General features: G+C 39.1%; 1 protein-coding gene across 1 annotated transcript; it reads right to left on the bottom strand.

Annotated features, from left to right (window-relative positions):
• Positions 1-8,128: 8,128 nt before the first annotated feature.
• CXCL9 (C-X-C motif chemokine ligand 9) lies at positions 8,129-19,472 on the bottom strand. The gene is made up of 4 exons (XM_082463987.1): positions 19,387-19,472; positions 18,155-18,281; positions 16,757-16,841; positions 8,129-15,608 (listed from the first exon to the last, which is right to left on the bottom strand). Exons 1-4 carry the CDS (start codon positions 19,448-19,450, stop codon positions 15,504-15,506), a joined length of 381 nt encoding a protein of 126 aa, XP_082320113.1. The 5' UTR covers positions 19,451-19,472; the 3' UTR covers positions 8,129-15,503.
• Between the last annotated feature and the right edge of the window lie 600 nt (positions 19,473-20,072).

Below are 20,072 nucleotides of genomic sequence, written 5' to 3'. Positions count from 1 at the left end.
GGAGAATGACTATTTTATTTATTAATCATTGAATCAGGTACTCGTGAAATTATTAAGAAGTAAATGTAAGCAATAAATCTTTTTTTTTAAACCCTTTCACAGATTTAAATTAAAAACATTGTTTTTGGTTGGTTGGATTAGTAAGAAAAAAGGCATCCTCAAAACAAAACATACTGATATTATTTAATATAATTCCTGTCAAAATCGTAAGCTTATGTACTATGAATATTTAAGTCACTAAAATGTGACTTATGAGTAAAACACTCAGGCCATGTCACAAGCTTTTACAGTATTCACAATCTGTCAGGCACTAGGGTAAGTGTTTTTTTGTTTGCGTGTTTTCGGGGTTTTTTTGGCCATGCCACGCGGCTTGCGGGATCTTAGTTCCCCGATGAAGGATCAAACCCAGCTGGCAGTGAAAGCGCAGAGTCCTAACCATTGGACCAACTAAGTGTTTTGAATACAAAAATAAATAAGGCATGGGCATTTGCCCGTAGGAAACTCACAGACTGATAAGAGAGAGAAATAGAAAATACTCTTTTTTTTTTAATAAAATTTTTTACTTACTTATTTTTGGCTGCATTGGGTCTTCGTTGCTGCGCGCGGGCTTTCTCTAGTTGTGGCGAGCGGGGCCTACTCTTCGTTGCGGTGCACGGGCTTCTCACTGCAGTGGCTTCTCTTGTTGCAGAGCACAGGCTCTAGGTGCGTGGGCGTCAGTAGCTGTGGCTCGCGGGCTCTAGAGCGCAGGCTCAGTAATTGTGGCGCATGGGCTTAGTTGCCCCGCGGCATGTGGGATCTTCCCAGACCAGAGCTTGAATTCGTGTCCCCTGCATTGGCAGGTGGATTCTTAACCACTGCGCCACCAGGGAAGCCCAGAAAATACTCTTAAAATGAATAAATGTGTTCTTACGATAGAGTGGAAGCAATAGGACAACACAGCCAGAGGAATCAGAATGTTTCACAGTTATGGTACCATTTGATTGAAATTCTGGAAGATGAGGAGTTTTTTTGGAGAAGGGAAAGAAAGGCTTTCTACATAAAGAAAGCAACCAGTGTAAAGGTGCAAAGGCTTGAAAAAGTCTGGTGGAATTAAAGGAAGACCAGAAGTCTGGGTGTGACTAATGGTTGGGAGGGGTGTGTGCAGCAAGGAAGGAGCTGAGGAAAATGAGTCGAGTGAGGTTATGCAGTCCTGATGATGAAAGGCTTTACATGCTAATCTAAGGAGGGCATATGGGTCTGCTCATTTTACCCCCCAAACACCCTGAAGCAGGATTTTTTTTTTTTTTTGATAGATGAGAAAACTAAGGCTGAGAGTGGCTAACTAAATATGTATTTTTTAAATGTTGAATAATAGCTATATTATATGCAATGCAATGTACGTATGCTTAATGTATATTAGTCAGATCAACACCAAGAAAACTCCATATTCACTTCTGTATTTAGTCTTGAATTAGCAAAGGAACTTTCCATCTTTTTCTGATCCCCAAATGATTTTTAACCTAAAGTGAATTATGCTAGAAAAGAAAATATCCTTTATACCTTTGCAAAAGGGAACCTATTATTATAATTATAAAATGGATCATAATATCTGGATTCAAATGGCTTAAAATTTTCTTATTTGAAGGAGCCTAGACTAGAGGACTATTTTAAATTGTTTGCATAAGAAGCACACTCTTCTGACTTATTATCTCTACTTGGGGTGCCTTTTTGGTAAATAGTTCAGACAGCAGCTTGAGCACCAGTCTTGAGCCATTAAATCTTATTACAGGTACATTAGTAGGAAGGAGGAAGAGGGGGAAGGGCAAAATGGTACACCTCCCAGCTGAACTAGCCCTACAAAACTTCCAAACAATATAGTACTTCCTTTTTTTTTAAATTTTTGTGGCCGAGTCACTCACACACCTTGTAGGATCTCAGTTCCCCAACCAGGGATTGAACCCAGGCCACGGCAGTGAAAGACTGGAATCCTAACCATTAGGCCACCAGGGAACTCCCCCTAAACAATAATGTATAATACTTCTGCATCTGTCTCCTTGGTCCGAACTTAGTGAGATGGATAGTACTACAAGCAAGTCTTTGCTGGGTACAATGAAGCTCTGACTAAAGGAAGGAGAGGTCATGTTTGTTTTGAGGAATAAGGAAAGGCTTTATGAGGATGGATGATGTATTTGAGATGTCTTGAAGGATGTGTACAGTTTTGATGAGAGGATACACAGGGAATAAATAAACAATAACTCAATTGGGACAGGTAGTAATCACCATAAGAGTTTATTAGTATCATTTATTTAAGAGAACTTTGTGGCATTCCTTAGGAAATCCTTCCTTCTTTATAAAATGAGAGTGTTGAACAAAGCCAATTCTCATGCCAACCTCATAACTTTATTATACTGCCATGTGGATGTACGATTCACATGATGATCAACTGCATCTTTCTTCAAATTCATGCTTAAGTATACGCTATTCATTTAACCTTATCCAAAGCAATAATATCTGGGAATGATGGGTTTGATGTGCTGGTTATGTGGGAGGGAGATGCAAGAGGGAAGAGATATGGGACCATATGTATATGTATAACTGATTCACTTTGTTGTAAAGCAGAAACTAACACACCATTGTAAAGCAATTATATTCCAATAAAGATGTTAAAATAAATAAATAAATACACATCAAAATATGATGGAAAATTCCTGAGCCTAGCTAAGACCAAGACCTCTGCCTCCACATGAGGTCCCACCCTTTATTTTTTATGCTAATGTATTTATTTATTTTATAGCTTTATTAAGATATTAATTTATAAGAAACTGGCCACAAAGTGTACAATTTGATGAGTTTTGATACATGTATGCACCCATGAAATCATCATCACAATCAGGGTAATGAATATATCTATTATCCCAAGTTTCCTTGTGCTGCACCATCCCCAGACAAACACACATCTGCTTTCTGTCACCATAGATAAGTTTGCACTTGCAGAAATTTTATACAAATGGAATCATATAGTATCTATTCTTTTGTGTCAGACTTCTTTCACTTATAATTATTTAAAAATTCATCCATGTTGTGAGAATCAATAGTGTGCCCCTTTTATTTTTGAGTGGTATTCCATCATATGGATATATTGCAATTTGTTTATCTGTTTACCTGTTGTTGAATATTTGGGTTGTGTCCAGTTTGGGGCTATCAATATTCGTGTTCAAGTCTTTCTATGGATATATGTTTCCTTTTCTCTTGGTAAATGCCTAGGGGTGGAATGGCTGGATCATGATAGGTTTATATTTAACTTTTTAAGAAATGCCAGTTACTCTTTTGCTTCCATCATCCCACTGAAACTGTTTTTATCAAGATCACCAATCACCTTGATGTTGCTAAGTCCAATGGTCAGTTTTCATTCTTTTTTTTTTTTTTTTAAATTACTTTTGTGAGGGTGATAAATCTAGCTGAGAATTTAGGTATAGGATGAGACATTAAGCCAAGCTTCATTATTATTATTACTTTTTTATTATTTATTTATTTATTTTTATTTATTTTTTTGGCTGTGTTGGGTCTTCGTTTCTGTGCGAGGGCTTTCTCTAGTTGCGGCGAGCAGGGGCCACTCTTCATTGCGGTGCGCGGACCTCTCACTGCCGTGGCCTCTCTTGTTGCGGAGCACAGGCTCCAGACGCGCAGGCTCAGTAGTTGTGGCTCACGGGCCCAGTTGCTCCGTGGTATGTGGGATCTTCCCAGACCAGGGCTCGAACCCGTGTCCCCTGCATTGGCAGGCAGATTCTCAACCACTGCGCCACCTGGGAAGCCCCCAGTTTTCATTCTTTAACTTACCTGCAGCATTGGATACAGTTGGTCTCTCCCTCCTTCTAGAAACATATTTGGTAATTGGCCTTTAAATGGTCTCTCTGCTCCTTCCCTTGCCCCTATTGTGTATTTTCTTGTAGTGGTGGCCAGAGGGATCCTTAAATAGATCCAGTTACTCCTCCAGCTTCCCTTCTAGCTCAGATTTAAAGCTAAAGTCCTTCAGGAACACAGAAGACCATTTATAACCGGACCCCACGTTACCTCTCTGGGCTCCCCTCCCATTGCGCCCCCATTTGTCTACTCTGCCCAGGAAAACGGCCTCTTAGCTTCCCTCAACATGTCAAGCCTCAGGGCCTTCATGCTTTCTGTCTCCTCTGTCCTAAGCACCACACATCTTGCTCGCTCACTTTCCTGCTCTCTGCTCAAGTGACATCTTATTAGGGAGGCTTTGCCTGACCTCCCATCCTGCCTCCCACCCCACACTCGCTTCTCCTGCTTTATTTCTTCCATTACCCTTGTAAGCCTCTGGTATTTTATTTTTACAAGAGATAAATAAACTGACACCAAGCATTGTAAATGTATGACCACAACAAAAGCAACAATGATTGCAATTACCAAACATGAAACACACTCATACTATGTCATAATATTGACATTCAGTCCAGTAATCCTCCACCGTGACAGCTCATTTACTTTGCAGTGAAAATTCATTTGTATATTCTTTGCCTCTGAGTCCTTGTGGGATTTTTTTTTTTATTCAAACAAAGTCACAAAAATTATAATCATCCTCATCAGTTCACTCAGTCCCATGTAATTAATTTTTTTTTCATCTTGATCTTTTGTTAGCACTTTTATGAGTTCATCAGTTTTTCATTAGAGTTCTGAAAATGCTTATTCATTCAGTTCAGCAGTATAGTCAGTTACCAGAAACCTGTACTTGTCAGAGTCTTTTTCCATGAATTCCTTGAAGATGAAACCCTTTTATAGGAACATTTTTGCAAAAGCATCAGAGTACACCCAGAACTGTCTGTAAATGACAAAAGAATAAGTCCCTTTTCTTGTTCACTGCTCTATACTCAACACTTGGAGCAATGCATGGCACATAGTAGGTAATCAGTTAATATTTGTTGAAGGAATGGATAAACAATTTCTAGTCTTCCAATTCTTCAATTGTGTGATTTATTAAAGAAAGAACTTAAAATATCTTAGCTATCCACAGACAAAATTTGTCTCAAAATCAGTGAGTGACTAACATGTGAATTCTAGTTATTGTCTCTCTCATTAGAAACCGATGATGGTGACTGTTGTTCAGAAAAGACAGGCATGTGTCTGTTCTTTTCTAATTAAAATGGTTTTTTCTAATTGTTAGATTAGCCACTGGAGGGAGCTCATGCTTTTCTTTTTAACAAGAAAATTATACCATTTGACAAAATGACTACATGCAAACTCAGCAGGAAACTGGTATTGGAAGAAATTTCAGTTTTCATATTTTCATGAGTTCTTTTAATTTTTTTAATTGTTCTTTCTTTTCCCTCCTCTTTTTCCAGCTTTATTGTGAGTTTTATCCACAATTCCATCTATCCTTTCCTCCTTGGGGACAGTGAGGACTGTTGGGTCGGCCTTTGGACAATCAACCCCAGATTCAATAGGGACTAATTCCATCATCTTTCTTGGATTTTTTCTCTTAAACCACCATAGCCAAGTTCTTAAAGTCAAAATGTTTCTCAAGAACCAGCTAATGGCTTTTATCTTCTATGTGGTTACACTTAAAACCTGAAAGCATGATTTCAGTTGGCTTTGAGCAAATGATTTTGTGAATAGAGAGGAGATAACCAGCTCCTTTGTAGGTAGACCACTGCACATTGTAGCACCATTTAATCTCATAATGGGTAACGGAAACAAAGACTTGTTTTTATCCTTTTGCCAGATTTCTTGGCTGTGCCAGCTGAACCTGATGCTGTTCACTCCCTTATTCTTTAAAAATCTACTGTTACTGCTGGATTCATTTAGACTGTGTAAGACTATTAATGTGATTGACTTTGGGTGTTCCTGATTTTCACTGATTAGGAAACTTTCCCTCTTGGGGCCCCAAATCTCCTGATACCACTATATAATTTTTCTATTTCATGGGAAATAGGGTAGGCTGTGGATGGTATTTTTAAAGTTTTTAAGCAAGATATAAGATTTTGGGGTCCTTTTCCAGAAGATAAGTTACAATAAGGGGAGAGAACACGTAATGTGTGTAAATTCCCTGTTTCTTTCTTTGCTTATAAATCATGCTTGCTTGCTTTTTAAAAAATTTCTATAAATTTTTAGGAAGAAAACTGTTCCTCTGTAACCCAAATGACATGAAAGTTGTGGAGGGGTGTCCTCGAGGATCTACAACCTCAAGGATCTTATTTATTTCAGGAAATAAATAAAAGTGGTAAGACCACCTCTCTCACCTCCCCTGAAACGTTCTCCTGGTTATATCCTCAGAGACTCAGTTACAAAAGGAATAACATCCCCTCTTTTGGCTATCCCCAACCTGAGGGACCCACAGGGGTAACTGGACAATTGGAAAATCCCACCTGCAGGCAGAAAGATAGAGCAATGTGAGAACTACCTGGACATTACTTGTCATTGCTCTTGATAGGGAATAAAGAAAGAACGAAACCTTTTTGGAGTCTTCTAATTTCCATCTCATGTTATCAAAATAATCTAAGACTGGAGAAGTGGGCTTCTCACATTTCGGAAGTCCTAAACTAGTTCCCCATGGCAGTTTATCTTAAAATACAAATATATTTAAAGGAGTACAGGGAACATCATTGTAAAAGGTGGCCAAGTTAAGGTATCCAATTAGCAAAAAGTGTGGTGTACTGGGCAGAAAGCTGAAAAGGGATAATGTTTGGGGATCCCTTAGAGAAACCTTAGAGATAGATCATAGTCTCTCATGCTTCAGTTTGCAGATGAAGAAGAGGCCATGAGACTTAAGGCTACACAGCCCATTGGAAACTCCCTGGCGGTCCAGTGGTTAGGACTCCCCAATCCCACTGCATGGGGCATGGGTTTGATCCCTGGTCGGGGAACTAAGATCCTACATGCTACGAGGAGCTGCCAAAAAAAAAGGAAAAAAAATTTTTTTAAAAAGGCTACATGGCTCCTGAGTGGCAGGATCAGAAATATCTTCCAGTCTCTTGGTTTTGAGGCTCTTGGGTGTCCTTCCATCTGGAAGGTTTCTCCCAGTGTTAAAAGTCTGTGTTTGGGGTTATAGGAGATAATCATAAAGATAATAGCAGCTAATACTTATTGATTAAAATAAAAAGTATATTATATGTAACCTGTGTCATTTGGGCTCTCTGGGAAGCAGGCACTGAGACAGAATCAGATGTGCAAGAGGTTTATTGGTGGGACCCTTTATAAAAATAAAAGTGGGAGGAAGCAGAATTGGGCAGAGACTGCCTCAGACTTGGATACAGATCTGTCAAAGTTTTAGCCAATCCAGTGGGGAGCTCCTGATGAAAGACTGCCCATCTGGGTGGAAATGACCAGGCCCTAGTATTTCCTCTATACTCAGTCATTGGCTGGAGGCTGCCCAGTAAGAGCGTGGTCTCAAAATCTGGGGTGAGTCCAAGGTGCTGCTGTTGGATGTGGTCAGCTAACCACCCTCATTGCAGCTGAACAGCAAGTTCTTTGTTGAACGGTGATCCAAGCAGCACACCTCCATGGCTACCACATAACCCAAGCAGCCCAAAGTTCTCTGTTTGTCTGGAGTTACCTTCAATATCCAAATAAAGTGACTTAATTTCCCCAATTATGAGAAATCTAAAATCTCTCCCAATATTTTCAGAGTCCCAGCCAGGCTGGCATTTAAAACTGAATGTGTAAGGCAGGGAGGGATAAACTGGGAGATTGGGATTGACATGTACACACTACTATATATAAAATAGAAAACCAATAAAAACCTGCTATATAGCACAGGGAACTCTACTCAATACTCTGTAATGGCCTATACAGTATGGGAAAAGAATCTTAAAAAAAAAAAATGAGTGGATATATGAATATATATATAACTGATTCACTTTGCTGTACACCTGAAACTAACACAACATTGTAAATCAACTATACTCCAATAAAATTTTTTAAAAAACAAACTGTGTTACACAGCAGTGTTTTAAAGCTGGTCATCCCTTAGATGTTCATCTTTTTGGTTAATTCTAAATAGTTTTACCAGAATGGAATAGCAATTTTTGTCCCCACTAACAGTGCATGAGAGTTCCTGTTGCTGGGTACTGTCATAGACAAGCCACATTGTCTGTTTTATCAATTTTAGCCATTTTGGTGGGTATGTAGTCATATATTGTTCCAACTTCCATTTTTATTTAATTAACTATAAATAAAGTAAGTATAGTAAGTAAATCAACTATACTCCAATATAAATTATAAAAAAAAAAAAAAGAAAGAAAAGCAAGCAAGCAAGCAAGCTGGTCATCCCACCACAGGAAATTTCTCACTGGTCTTCTATACCTTTACTCCAGCCTGCTGTCATTTTTACAGTGGCATTTTACTCCCATCTCCTTCTTCTGCCTCTCTTTCTGCTGTTCCAGAATTCCCAACACCCTCCCTAGCTGCCCGAGGTAATTTCTATTCCCTTACTATTCAGGGAAATTTAGCTTGCATTTGCTTTAACTTCCATTCCATAAAAACCCCCAGCCAGTATGGCCCTAATCAAAGTCTCCAAACAAGAGACATCTGCCTTGAGGTATGTTCTGCTGCTTTTAACATTGTAGAAGTGATTGCTGGCATTACTCTAAGTAACAACACTTTTTCCCTCTCTGTTAATAATTTACTTTGTCATTTCTCCTCTCACACTTATAGATTTTGATGTTAGTTCCTCCTTCTATTGGAAGTTCAGGTTGTCTACTCAGATGGTTAAGGAAAGCTGATGGTAGGTGGCTAGGCCCACTTGGTCCTACACTACACAGAATGCAGAGGCCAAGGCCTAATTCCATGAAGATAGAGGTACCAGCAACTTTTTTCTTTTTTTTAAGCAAAAAAATTCCTTATGAAAATAGTCAACTTGAAACAGTAAAGTGAAATAGTATATTTAAAGGATGAGATTTTAAAATTTGTATAGCAAACTTTTCTTTTTTTAATAAATTTATTTATTTATTTATTTTTGGCTGTGTCGGGTCTTCATTGCTGCGCGCGGGCTTTCTCTAGTTGCAGCGAGCGGGGGCTACTCTTGATTGCAGTGCGCGGGCTTCTCATTGCGGTGACTTCTCTTGTTGCAGAGCGTGGGCTCTAGGTGCGCAGGCTGCAGTAGTTGTGGCACGTGGGCTCAGCAGTTGAGGCTCGTGGGCTCTAGAGCGCAGGCTCAGTAGTGGTGGCACACGGGCTTAGTTGCTCCTTGGCATGTGGGATCTTCCCAGACCAGGGCTCGAACCCGTGTTCCCTGCATTGGCAGGTGGACTGTAAACCACTGTGCCACCAGGGAAGTCCATTATATAGCAAACTTTTAAAGAAAGCAAATAGTTATGTATTATAGAACTTGACACCTTTCCCTGTAATCTTTTACCAATCTGCCCCAGTTCACACTCTCATTCACACACTTAGGTTTGATTACTCATTTGTGATTTACTTACTTCCTTAAAATGTAGGATCAAAAACTCTTCTGGGAACTTTAAATTAACTTGCCTTAAAATGCCTCAGGTGACTGCCTAGAAGCTAATTAACTCCTTACATGTAAGAAAGGTTGCTTGTTTTCCTTTCTCACCTAATTTCATCCTCTCTATACCAGCCAAAAAACAGAGTGACCATATTCTAAAGCACCTATGATTGCAGTTTCTCTCTTTATCTTCCTTTCTAATAAGAAAGCAACTTTGCATATTTGCATTGAGAAACCTCAAATAGCTTTCTCCTAATTAACTGACCGAGAGATCACTGGCATTTCAATTTAAACGTATAGCTTACAGATTTAATATTTTCACTGATTACCCATTGCTCTAATATATAAATTTTGTTCTGATACAAACTGCTTTCTGGTATAGCAAAATAATTTAAATTTTAAATCAGAGAACAATTCCTATGAGTTAAGGTCACTTTACAACAGGGCAGTCACAGGGAGAGGAATTCAGTGTGACTGGGAGCATTCTGGGATGGAAAAGCAAGACTTGAATCATGTATAGGTGGGAATCAGTTAGATGTGGGTGGGAGGTGAGTGGAGCAGGTGAATAAAAACGTGAGCAAAACTGAAGGCAGAAGTGAGCATGGTAAGTTTAGATGTCATGACAAGAGTAGTTCAGATTGATTTGGGAAAGACATGAAAGAAAATTTAGGGTAAAGCATATGTCAGTCAACTGAAAAATACATATTAAGTGCTTTCTAAGTGCCAGGCACTGCTCTAGACACTATAGATGCAGTGGTGAAGAGAATAAACTTTTCTGCAGTCAAGAAAATTATTGTTTGGGCTTCCCTGGTGGGGCAGTGGTTGAGAATCTGCCTGCCAATGCAGGGGACACGGGTTCGAGCTCTGGTCTGGGAAGTTCCCACCTGCCGCGGAGCAACTGGGCCCGTGAGCCACAATTACTGAGCCTGCGCGTCTGGAGCCCGTGCTCCGCAACAAGAGAGGCCGCGATAGTGAGAGGCCCGCACACCACGATGAAGAGCGGCCCCTGCTTGCTGCAACTAGAGAAAGCCCTCGCACAGAAATGAAGACCCAACACAGCCATAAATAAATAAATAAAACTTAAAAAAAAATAAAAGAAAATTATTGTTTGTGGTGGGGTGGGGGACAGGAAATAGCTATATAAATATTTTTAAAAGATAATTTCAGATTGTGATGAAGTTAGATTGATTTATCTGATAAAAGAGAATGAAACAGACCATAGCTACCAGATTTTTAAAAATCGTGTGCCTTCTAGGTAAAATTGGAACAGGCATCCCCTGTATGGATGTTTTATTCTTTTGTTAGTTTGTTTGCATTATTATTATTACCTTCCACATGAATTTCTTAGTAGGAATCTTTTTCTTTTTTTTTTATTATTTATTTATTTATTTGGCTGCGTCAGGTCTTAGTTGCGGCATGCATGTGGGATCTAGTTCCCTGACCAGGGATTGAACCCAGGCCCCCAGCATTGGGAGCATGGAGTCTTAACCACTGGACCACCAGGGAAGTCCCCTTAGGAATCTTTTAAAGCCACTTGCCCATTTTGTCAAGATTGGCTTAGTTAGCAGTCTGTCTTATTATCCTCATGATCCTGGTTCTAGTTTAGAGTTAGCCATAGAGGGCTGTGCCCACATAAGCGGCAACCCACTGTTGCAAAGTGCAGAAAGTGACTGAATGAGGGCGCGTGTCAATCCCTCCCAGGTAAGGAAGTCTCACTCTTTCCACAGGAAATCAGTATGTGACACAGGCTCACCTGACAAATGCATTGAGTGAAGCTGCTAGTATCAATTGCTGACTTCAGATTTATAGTAAATCTTCACTTCTTTCTTATTTTTCAGACAAAATATATTATAGATACTCTAATTTTATCTACCCCATAGGGTATACACACCCCACTTTGGAAAGCACTACAACAGACGGGGTCTGGGGAGAGGATGGTTATTTCACTAAGGGTGATAAGGGAAGGAGACTGTGAAGTGACATTGAAGCTGAAATTCAAATGAAAAGGCAGGAACAGCTGTGCAAAGAAGAGTGCTTCGGGCACAGGTGTATCAGTTAGGGAAGCAGAGTCGCTCTGAATATTAAGGGATTAGAGGATTTACTATAGGAATCAGATGTTACACAGATGAGGGAGGATCTTGGGAAATGAAAGTCTGGGAGGATAGTCAAGGGACTGGAGAAAGATTCACCGACCAAACCTTCAGAAGCACTGGTACAGTTATACACATAAGAGTTTGTGAGAAAAATCCAAGAAGCTAAGACTGTCCAGCTGCCAAACTGGGACTGCTAGGGGCCTATGGGAAGCTATTGCTTTTATGTAACTACTGCCTCTCTAGGTCCACTTCCAAGCATCTGGTGGAGGACCTGGGACCATTGTTGGTCACAAGGCCACCAGTCATGAAGACAAAGTGAACTCAGAGGAGAGCAAGTGCAAGCTGGGATCCACGGGATCCCCCATGTCTGTCACTAAATCTAATCAAGAGTAATGGCCACTCCTTCACTTCTGCCTTCCAAAATCTTACACACATACCTCTTTGGTTAACTCTAACCTAGAACCTCACAGGGAAGAGGATTCTGGGGAACAGAGCTCCCAGCTTAACCAAGTTGATATAGCCCAACCCAGCCTAGCAGGGAACAGCATATGCAGAGGCCCTGAGAAGGAAATGAACTCAGTGTACTTCAGCGTTAGAAAGAAGGTGAGGCTGAGGCTCAATAAGTGATGGGAAGAGTGAAGGGAGCATGGTCAGGGAAGCAGGCAGAGCCTGACTCGTGTAGGGCTTGGTAGGCCTTGGTATGTATGACTCAATCCTAAATTACAGGGTTTTAAGTAAGGTGGTAGTCTTCTGTGAATTATGCTTTGAAAGGATCATTCTGGCTGTCATGAATGGTAAGGAAGCAAGAGAAAAGTTGAGAAAAAGAAGCAGCAGAGAAAAGAGGAAGCTCTTGAGGTAGCCTAGGAAGGAGACAATGATGGCCTGGACTATGGGTATGAAAATATAGATACAGAGAACTGGTCAGGCAGGCTTTTGATCTCATTTCTCCAACCTATTTTTTCGGTCCTGGAAACATCTCTCTGTGTGTATGAGATGTGAAACACCCTCTGTTGCGAAGAAAGTGCAGCAGAGGTAAAGGGTCGGGGGAGGCTGGATCTGACCCTGAGGACTTGCTATGCACCAAGATCTATGCTGGGCCTGTTCCTCACAACAAATCCTGGAGGAGGAACTTGGTGTACAGGGAGGTTAAAAAGTGTGCTTGAACCAGGGTCACACAGCTAGTAAGTGGTGGGATTGATCTTAACTCAGATATCTCAGAAGCCAGAATCTTAGCTATCTCCACAGCGTCCTGCTGTGTCTCAGGTCAAGGTCCTTGTGGGCTTTGTCATGTTCACCATCAGCAGCTGCTACCTGCCCAGATATCACACATATCTGGCCTCTCAAGTGTATCTCAAACGTACAAGGCTGGTAGTGTCTGTTCACTCCCAACCTTCTGAGAGACTCCATACTGCATAATACTTCCGGCCCAAGTTTTCTGGACTCTGGAATAACTTATCCTATGTTTGGGTCTCCATAACTACTTGAGGCTTTTATAACATTTAAACATATATAGTTTTAGGTTATGGAAAAGAGTCAGGACATTTTTGGTCTCCTGGGTATACTTCTTATTGGAATAGCATTGCCCTTGAGGATTAGGAAATAAATTGCATTCTGCATAAACTCTTGTAAGTCAATGTTGTTATAACGTATTGTCAAATTTTCCGCTGAAGTTTTTTTATGTCTCCAAAGAGCACTTTAAAGAGCTTCCATGTCTTTATCTCAATTACACTTTATTTGAGATGAAACTAAATGAATAAGGACACATGAGAATTACTGTTACACATGCAGTAGTTGAGGTACATGTCTGAGACATTAAAAAATCAAGACTTGTTTTCTGATCAGTGGTGCATTTATTGGTAGCATTGTCTTTTAACAAAGAAAATATTTCAAAGTACAGGGTATATATGTCAATACTGCTTTGCACTTAATTATTTGCTTAGAGAGTGTACATGTATATATAAGTGATGAATGATTAGCATGTATATATATGTCATAGCTACTTAGTCAAAACATGTGGTCTTTGGGTATCAGTTATACACTGTCCACTTTACCAGTGAGATGGAAGGTAACTGGGTCAGACTCTCAGACTATGAAACATTTAGATTTTTCAGGGAGAGTTACATGAAAGGAGCTAAAGAGTTTCATGACTAGTTAAGACGTTGTTTGGGATCACCACTGGGAAGCACTGAAAATCATCTGCAGTGTAAGGAGTGACAAAAATTGGGAAAGTAGGCATAGATTTAAATTCTGGCCAAAGACATTCTCTCTTACACAGTTCTCAGAACCTCCCCTTTAAGAGGGTTTTCAAGCCCTGCAGAGGCTAACGGGGCACCAGCCATGCTTCCACTAACAGGATTTACTGCTCCCTCTAGCTCTTGGTAACTTAATACCCGCTTTCTTCATGAGAGCTGGTGTGGTAATCGATAACGACAATACTTTACAAGCTTTGAAACAAGTTAAACTGACAATGAAATTCATATCTACCTAAAATGAGTTTTTGAAAGGATCTTGGTGGCTTTCTCATAAGATCATAGAAAAGTGAGGCTTGTCAGGAATGGTATTGAAGGAATTTTTGTATTGGGTGGGGAAAAGCTGGGCACTGGGTGATCTCTAAAGCCCCTTCCCATTGTAAGAGTCTATGATTCTAAGTATCCTGATGCTTAATGACAACAGTTTAGAATATGCATAAGTGATTTAAACATTTCCTTCTTATCTTTTGGAGAGGCCAAGGTAACATCCTGTCAGAAGAAAACAAGGATGTTGCATCACCCCCAGTCCCCAAAGTGATAATGGCCTGAGGGTAATGAGTAGAAGATGTTACCAGGGGTTAGACTATATGGAGTAGCCAATAAATAGCTGGCTCCTGCTTTGAGGAGATGGTCTGGTTGCCCTCCTACCTGTAACAACTGCAATCAGAAACTATTTGAAACCTAGTTCCACAGTATATTAGGCACAGTGGCAGATTCGGGGGAATAAACTGTGTCCCCTGCCCTCAAGGAGCTGACAGTCTTGTTGGAGAGTTAAAATTAACAGACAAAAATTAATTAGAAAACAACTAAGCGCTCTCCTGTATGGTACTGAACACAGGTGAAATAGGAGTTTTAAAATAATCCAAGTATCCAGAAGATTTTATTTAAGAGGCAGGATTAAAATGAACTTCAAAGACCAAATCAAGTGAGGATGAGCGAAGAGAAGGAGGTATTTCTGTGGGGTGTTGGGGAAAGAGTGAGAAAGCAGTAGACGCAGGTGAGTGAGAGTGTGACCTGTGTAGCAGAGGGGGCAGGCACTGAATTGTGGTAGGACGGTGAGGAACTGGCTTGACTGAAGCAAAGGCAACAGTAAGGAAAAAAGCGGTTACCCTGGGCGGGCAAGATGGAGTCACATGGCCTCAAAACCAGACAGAAGGTTCTGAAAGCCAAGTGCTAGTGTTCTCCAGTGGTGATCCCCAGAAACAACCAGCATGAATATCTCAGATGCATTGTATGAGAGGCCCACAGGCAGATTCAAATACAGATGCTGATGGCTATGGCAGCATGGTGAGGTCCAGCTCGATTCCAAACTGCTCGGCTTACCAGCACGCTGCCAGGCTGGGGCCTGCTGATGTGTACCTCAGGATATTCTCTGGAGTCCTGGGACGCCTACAGCTGTTCTCCCAGGCAGCTGTTGTGTGTGGGATGTAGTTGTGAGGACATCTGTCCAGATGTGGGCGTTACTGATATTGTGGGCTTAAGCATGATGAAATTCAGTTGGTCGGAGGTGGAAGAACAAAGACAAACTCTAGCCTCTAACAATTCTTCACATTTGGATTTTAAAAGCAACTTTCTACCTTTAATTACAACGTCAAAATAATGCTTTAAATTTTCTAGTTCAAATCAACAAGCTTACGTATTAAGATGCCATCCCTTTCTGGAATTATTTCAGTATAGTTGAGAAGAACCTTTTTAACACAAAACATTTGTTGGTAAAATGGTAGCTCATGTAGTCTTCTTTTGAGGAGGATGTAGAGGTTTTTTAACTTTTGGGACTTTCTTGTTTTTTTTATATTTTTTCCCTTTCTTTTGCTTTTTCTTTTGGTTGACCTGTGAGGAGACAGAAAAAAAAAGGGGTAATGTTTCTCTAGCTTACCGTTTTTCCTTCCTTATATTATATTTGGACTCTCCAGACTGTGGTCTTTCTTTATCCTCAGAACCAGTTTAAAGTTGCTTCAGTCTCAGAGGGGCTCTTTTTGTTTCTATTTCACTCACTTTGATGAGGAGGCAGTAGCCTTCTGACTGCTTCTCTTTTGTCCATTTTCTGGGCTCATTACTACCCCCACTCCAATCTTGCTATGACCCACCTGTCCCAACTATAGTTTTCTGAGGTTGGTACTATTATCATCCAATGTTTACAGACGAGGAGACTGAGGCTTGGAGTGGGTGACTTGCCCAAAGTTGCACAGCTGGTATGTGGCAGAACTGCTAGTCTGTCAGAGTCCAGAACCAAGCGCCCAACTACATATTCTATGGCCCTCTTCTAACTTAACTCCTTAGCACACCATGCAGGATTCTTCCCCCTTTCCTGGTCTACTTTTCTATCTCAGTCCCTTCACTCCCTCCACACAAACTCCAGCCACATTACCCGAGGTTTCCGGAGCACAGTGAGCTCTCTCGTGATTCTAGTCTTTTTTTTTTTTCATGCTGTCCTTACCCTCCTGGTGAACTACTTATCCTTCAAGACCCAAACCAAATGTCACCTGATATAAAAAGTCTTCCTTAACCGTTTCTTCCTGTCTCGTCATCTCTGGCAAAGTTAATTACTCCTTCTTCTATTATCTTCAAGATTCTTGAACATACATTTATTTTATATTTTTCACATTGTACTATAATTAATTGTTAGCAAATTTGCTACAGCAGGAAGGGAATTTATCTTATTACCTTTTTTTTTTTTTTTTGGTTGTGCCATGTGGTAGTTCTTCCTCACTGTCTACCATTCAATACACATTTATTATATTGGATAAGAAAGACAAGCTCCCTACCCTCATGGAACACACATTCTAGTGGGAGACATAGACAAGTGATACTGTAAGCAGGACTACAATTACACCTCAAGGTGATGACATCATTCTACGAAAAAAATAGGAGCACAATAACATGAATGAAGAATGTATCCTTAAAGGAACTACATAATTCTTTGTCTTCTAAAGTTAATTTCTAAAAGAAAGAAAATTTTGTTCCTTTTTTTCACTAACCTGTTTCTCCCACTCTTTAATCAATTCTATCACATCTGTTGAATCTGGGTTTAGACAGGTTTGATCCCCATTCTTCATTGTAGCACTAGAAAAGAAATAGCAACAAGATTTTTTTTTTTTTTTACTTTTAATAATTTAAATGCTTCATCTTATCCACAGAATTCAATTCCCCAATTAAAAATGTATTTGTGTCATCACTATAAGCATCTGAGACTTCCAGTCTTTTTCCTGCCTTTTCATTTTTTAAGTGACTGAGGGGACTTAGATACATTTCTAGGATAGCACATAACTCTAAGTTAAAAAAATCCAACAGGTATATGCAATAGGAGAAACTTAAATCTAAAGATAATATTGGTTCTGTTATGCTGGAAAAAGCTATTTATGTTTAAGTGAAAATATAAAATAGAAAAGTTGCCAATATATCTACTTTCTTTTCCCCAAAAACAATTAAAATGAGCATGAATTTTGCTAAATTTTCTAGTGAAACAACTTAAAACACAATTAAAATGTTTTCCTAAGACAAGATTAACAGACTGGTTGAATTTTTAAAATTACATCAGACTCTCCAGGAGCAATTTAAAGACTTTTTTCTTTAATTTCTGTCTAATCTAAGAATAAGAGTAATCATTCTATACATCATCCTTGATTTAGGTTTCAAAAAACTTACAATAGGCATATCGTTTAATCTAGCAATTCTAATCTCTAGAAAGGTATTACTAATAGGAAAGAATTAAAGACACAATATTGCTACAATAGCAGTTTGTTTTCAATAGCAAAAAAATTGGAAATAACCTACATTTAGGCATTGGTCATATAGATTATGGTACGTCCACATGATAGAATAAAATTTGGCCATTAAAATTGACATTATTAGGAAAAAATGATGTTATTACAGAAGGTTTACTGACATGAGGAAATGTTCATTATATAGTGTTAATGTAAAAGCAGATTACAAAACAGTATGTAGTATATGATTTTATTTCTGTGTACATATATTGTGTGTGTGTGTGTATATATATATATATATATATATATATATATATATATATATATATAGTGTCTATATATGTACACACAAAGCCAATGAGGGAGATTTGGAAGACTATATGCAGACAGATTAACACTACCTATCTCTAAATGGTAGGATTATAGATGACTTTTAATTTCTTCTTTTGGGTCATTTACATTAAACATTTTCTACAATAAACATGTCATCTTTGGTTCCTAATCTCTACCAGAAATTGCTTGTTTTTTTATAAGAAAAGGAAGAAGTAGACCAGATTTATGGAGGGGCAACTATCTGCATTTTAAGGGTCTGAATGGGCAAGTATTCTGAGGGTCATACTCACGCTAAACTTATTGCTGGAGCATATGTGTTGGATGAGTTTTTTTACTTACATGATTTCAGTTTTCTCACAAGAAGGGCTTGGGGCAAATTGTTTAAGGTCCTTTAAGGATTTTGAATGGATTGTTCCTTGGCTGGTGTTGATGCAGGAACAGCGTCCATTCCTCATTGTTGGAGTTCCTAAGGGAAAAAGAGAGGCAGAAAACATCGATTTAGAGCAATGTCTCAATTTAGGCGATCCGCCCAAATGATACATTTGACTTAGTCATGATTACTACTGTCATTTACTGAGTGTCTGTTAATCATTACCACGAGATTTTGAGTAGGTGTTATCTCCGTTTTATAGATAAAGAATCCAAGGTTCAGAGAAGTTAAGTAAAAAACAAAGCCTTTCAGCTTTTAGGGGACAAGTGTAGGGTCTCAGCTCAGGTTTCTTTGGGTCCAAAGGCATTACTCTTAACTACCATATTTTATAACCTTAGGAAAAGGGATTTTTATAATATTCAATAAATGTCTATCACAGGTCAGATACACAGATATCTAATTCATGTGTGCTCTGCAGACCATAGTATCTCAAGCAACTCCCAAAACCATTTTTTTATCTGACCTTAGTGAAATGGAGTTGGTACTCGTTTCAACAAAAAGTTTCACTTACAATAACTAATTACCACCACCATCCTGATCTTTCCCACTGCCTTGGTTTTCAGTAGTGCTTTAAACTTTTGAAAATTCTTTAAAATACACTATCTTCATTCCTTAATTTTTTCATTTATTCAACATACATTTACTCAGTACTTCCTATATGCCATACATTGTGTAGTAGGTAGAAAAAGCATAACTATAAAATCTCCATTTTACAGCTGAGGAAACTGAAGTCTAGAAAAGTTCATTAATTTGCCTCAAATAAAGGTAGTTAGTAAACAGATTAGGGACAACCTCTCTGATTATTGGATACTTAATTGGTTAACCACAGACATACTTACCAAGAAACACTGTCAGGGTGACAAAAATAATTTAGGAGACAAAGTCTTCCATCTCATTATCACCCAGTTCAACAAACATTTATTGAACACTTACTCTGTGCCAGGAATTCACACACGTGGACTGAGAAGACTTGTATTTGACTTGGCAGGTTCAGGATATGAACTTTGGATAATTGACCACAACTGACTCACATCACTTTCTGATGCACACAAAGCAGTTACCTTTACTGGCAAACCAAGAGACTTTTATAGCAGTTCACATCTCTGACTTTACTAACCCAATATAACTCAGAATCCCTTACCTTGAACTCCAATCAGAGTCAGGAAGATGATACCCAAAAGGAGAGGAACACCACTTTTCCTCATAGTGGTAGAATGGAGCCGCTCCTGTATTTGTTCTACTGAGTCACTCCTGTATTAGATTTTAAGCCTGAGAAATTCTTTAGAGAACATGCTCTTGGAAATCATATTTATTTAGGAAATCTGTTTCCCTCCTAAAATCTGATTGGCTGGTTGTCTTAGCTGATCCAGCTAATCTGACCACAAACTTAATTGTGCTGGGGGAATCCCTACTCTCTGATCCAAGGGAATTTCTGCATGCTTTATATCTTTCCATTTCACATAAATGGATAGTTTATCATAAGAGATGTGAAACCATCATCACTGGCAGCCTTTAGCACACTCACAGCTGCTCACCTGGATGAAGAATAAGTTATATAATGAATATAATAACATCATACAAGAAGGGCTGGAGATGTGGTTTCCAGATGGGAAATATTAAAGTCCAGATAAGTAAAACACTCTTCAAATTTTCTTACTATTTGTAGAATATCTTTATGTATAATATATGGCCACATTTATTTTTTCTTATATTGCTTACCCAACAATCTTAAACAATCAAAATACATTAAAAGGCATCTTAATTAATTCAGGGACTAGGTCATTTTCTACTGTGGTAGGCTCTTTTTGATTTTTATGTCATTGCTGC

This window comes from Balaenoptera physalus, assembly GCF_965194825.1.
Source record: "Balaenoptera physalus genome assembly, chromosome: 5".
Classification (NCBI taxonomy): domain Eukaryota; kingdom Metazoa; phylum Chordata; class Mammalia; order Artiodactyla; family Balaenopteridae; genus Balaenoptera; species Balaenoptera physalus.
This window is presented reverse-complemented; position numbering and strand designations above follow the sequence as displayed.

Bases quoted from the DNA above. Each gene is read 5' to 3' on its own strand.
- CXCL9 (XM_082463987.1), bottom strand. From the start codon at position 19,450: ATGAGGAAAAGTGGTGTTCCTCTCCTTTTGGGTATCATCTTCCTGACT. The intron at 16,842-18,154 runs GTAAGTAAAAAA...TTTCTTTTCTAG, and splicing joins TGTGAGAAAACTGAAATCAT to TGCTACAATGAAGAATGGGG. The intron at 15,609-16,756 runs GTTAGTGAAAAA...GTCTCCTCACAG, and splicing joins TTAAAGAGTGGGAGAAACAG to GTCAACCAAAAGAAAAAGCA.